The sequence below is a fragment of the Hyla sarda genome, chromosome 4, assembly GCF_029499605.1.
Source record: "Hyla sarda isolate aHylSar1 chromosome 4, aHylSar1.hap1, whole genome shotgun sequence".
In the NCBI taxonomy this organism is placed as follows: Eukaryota; Metazoa; Chordata; class Amphibia; order Anura; family Hylidae; genus Hyla; species Hyla sarda.
In genome coordinates, this window is record NC_079192.1 from 323,624,908 (window position 1) to 323,627,772 (window position 2,865).

At 47.9% G+C, this 2,865-nt stretch overlaps 1 protein-coding gene across 1 annotated transcript; it reads right to left on the bottom strand.

Annotated features, from left to right (window-relative positions):
• Positions 1-284: 284 nt before the first annotated feature.
• On the bottom strand, positions 285-2,622 carry LOC130367475 (uncharacterized). The gene is made up of 2 exons (XM_056569897.1): positions 2,517-2,622; positions 285-2,449 (listed from the first exon to the last, which is right to left on the bottom strand). The coding sequence occupies exons 1-2, from the start codon at positions 2,620-2,622 to the stop codon at positions 285-287; spliced, it is 2,271 nt and encodes a 756-aa protein (XP_056425872.1).
• Between the last annotated feature and the right edge of the window lie 243 nt (positions 2,623-2,865).

The following is a 2,865-nucleotide window of genomic DNA, read 5'->3' on the forward strand; positions in this document are numbered from 1 at the left end:
CAGTGACTATAAATTAGTGTACCACATGCTTTATTTCAGGAAAGGTGAAAGTTGGATAACCCCTTTAAGCCATACATGTTAGTAAAAAGAACATTGGAATACATCCTTATCTACATTTTTGCTAAATGTAAAAGAACAGTACAATTCAATCAACTGAAAAACACACTAATATATAAGTACAAATAAACAAATACAGGTATAAACTTGTGTTACATGATAGAAATATTTTTTACTATATAGTTATCAACTCTAAAGCATTAACTATATTCATTATTTTAATCTTTTTATGACATGTTTTTCTTTTTACAGGGTGGAAGTCTTGAAATTGTAGTAAACATAGTAAAGGATGTTGTAGGTGTAATTGGTGATGCAATTGGCAACCTTGTAAAAGGTGCTGGTGGTATTCTCGGTGGACTTGGCAAAACTGTAGGGGGACTTGCTGGTAATATATTTAAAGGTGTGGGTGACACTGTGGGTAGTGTAGCTGGAGGTTTGGGTGGAGTTGTGGGCGGTTTAGCTGAAGGTGTAGGTGGAGCTGTGAGTGGTGTAGCGAAAGGTGTAGGTGGAGCTGTGGGTGGTGTAACTGGAGGTTTAGGTGGAGCTGTGAGTGGTATAGCTGGAGGTTTAGGTGGAGCTGTGGGTGGTTTAGCTGGAGGTTTAGGTTCAGGCGTGGGTGGATTAGCTGGAGGTTTAGGTGCAGGCGTGGGTGGATTAGCTGGAGGTTTAGGTGCAGGCGTGGGTGGATTAGCTGGAGGTTTAGGTGCAGGCGTGGGTGGTTTAGCTGGAGGTTTAGGTGCAGGTGTGGGTGGTTTAGCTGGAGGTTTAGGTGGAGCTGTAAGTGGTGTAGCTAAAGGTGTAGGGGGAGCTGTGAGTGGTATAGCTGGAGGTTTAGGTGGAGCTGTGGGTGGTTTAGCTGGAGGTTTAGGTGCAGGTGTGGGTGGTTTAGCTGGAGGTTTAGGTTCAGGCATGGGTGGTTTAGCTGGAGGTTTAGGTGCAGGCGTGGGTGGTTTAACTGGAGGTTTAGGTGGAGCTGTAAGTGGTGTAGCTAAAGGTGTAGGTGGAGCTGTGAGTGGTATAGCTGGAGGTTTAGGTGGAGCTGTGGGTGGTTTAGCTGGAGGTTTAGGTGCAGGCGTGGGTGGTTTAGCTGGAGGTTTAGGTTCAGGCGTGGGTGGTTTAGCTGGAGGTTTAGGTGCAGGCGTGGGTGGTTTAGCTGGAGGTTTAGGTGCAGGCGTGGGTGGTTTAGCTGGAGGTTTAGGTGCAGGCGTGGGTGGTTTAGCTGGAGGTTTCGGTGGAGCTGTAAGTGGTGTAGCTAAAGGTGTAGGTGGAGCTGTAAGTGGTGTAGCTAAAGGTGTAGGTGGAGCTGTGAGTGGTATAGCTGGAGGATTAGGTGGAGCTGTGGGTGGTTTAGCTGGAGGTTTAGGTGCAGGTGTGGGCGGTTTAGCTGGAGGTTTAGGTTCAGGCATGGGTGGTTTAGCTGGAGGTTTAGGTGCAGGCGTGGGTGGTTTAGCTGGAGGTTTAGGTGGAGCTGTAAGTGGTGTAGCTAAAGGTGTAGGTGGAGCTGTGAGTGGTATAGCTGGAGGTTTAGGTGGAGCTGTGGGTGGTTTAGCTGGAGGTTTAGGTGCAGGTGTGGGTGGTTTAGCTGGAGGTTTAGGTGCAGGCGTGGGTGGTTTAGCTGGAGGTTTAGGTGGAGCTGTAAGTGGTGCAGCTAAAGGTGTAGGGGGAGCTGTGGGGGGCTTAGCTGGAGGTGTAGGTGGAGCTGTTGATGATATAGCTGGAGGTTTAGGTGGAGCTGTAAGTGGTTTAGCTAAAGGTGTAGGTGGAGCTGTTGGTGGTATAGCAGGAGGTTTAGGTGGAGTTGTGGATGGTGTAGGTAAAGGTGTAGGTGGAGCTTTGGGTGGTATAGCTGGAGGTTTAGGTGGAGTTGTGGATGGTGTAGCTAAAGGTGTAGGTGGAGCTGTGAGTGGTATAGCTGGAGGTTTAGGTGGAGCTGTGGGTGGTTTAGCTGAAGGTTTAGGTGCGGGCGTGGGTGGTTTAGCTGGAGGTTTAGGTGGAGTTGTGGATGGTGTAGCTAAAGGTGTAGGTGGAGCTGTGGGAGGTTTAACTGGAGGTGTAGGTGGAGTTGTGAGTGGTGTAGCTAAAGGTATAGGTGGAGCTGTTGGTGGTATAGCTGGAGGTTTAGATGGAGCTGTGAGTGGTGTAGCTAAAGGTATAGGTGGAACTGTTGGTGGTATAGCTGGAGGTTTAGGTGGAGTTGTGGATGGTGTAGCTAAAGGTGTAGGTGGAGCTGTTGGTGGTATAGCTGGAGGTTTAGGTGAAGCTGTGGGTGGTGTAGCTGGAGGTTTAGGTGAAGCTGTGGGTGGTATAGCTGGAGGTTTAGGTGAAGCTGTGAGTGGTGTAGCTAAGGGTGTAGGTGGGGCTGTGAATGGTGTAGCGGGTGCAATGGGTAATGCTGTTGGTGGAATTACTCAAATGACTGGTGATATAGTAAGCGGAGTGGCCAATACTGCTACTGGTACAGTTAATGGTGTGAGTAATCTTGGTGGTATGACACAAAGTGTTACGCACCTTGGAGGTCAAATACATAATGGTGGTCATGGTATAAAATATGTTTCTGGTGGTCATGTTAGTGGAAGTATGCAATATGTTTCTGGTGGTCAAGGTAATGGCGGTATGCAATATGTTTCTGGTGGTCAAGGTAATGGCGGTGTGCAATATGTTTCTGGTGGTCAAGGTAATGGTGGTATGCAATATGTTTCTGGTGGTCAAGGTAATGGTGGTATGCAATATGTTTCTGGTGGTCAAGGTAATGGTGGTATGCAATATGTTTCTGGTGGTCAAGGTAGTGGTAATGTGCAACATTTTTCT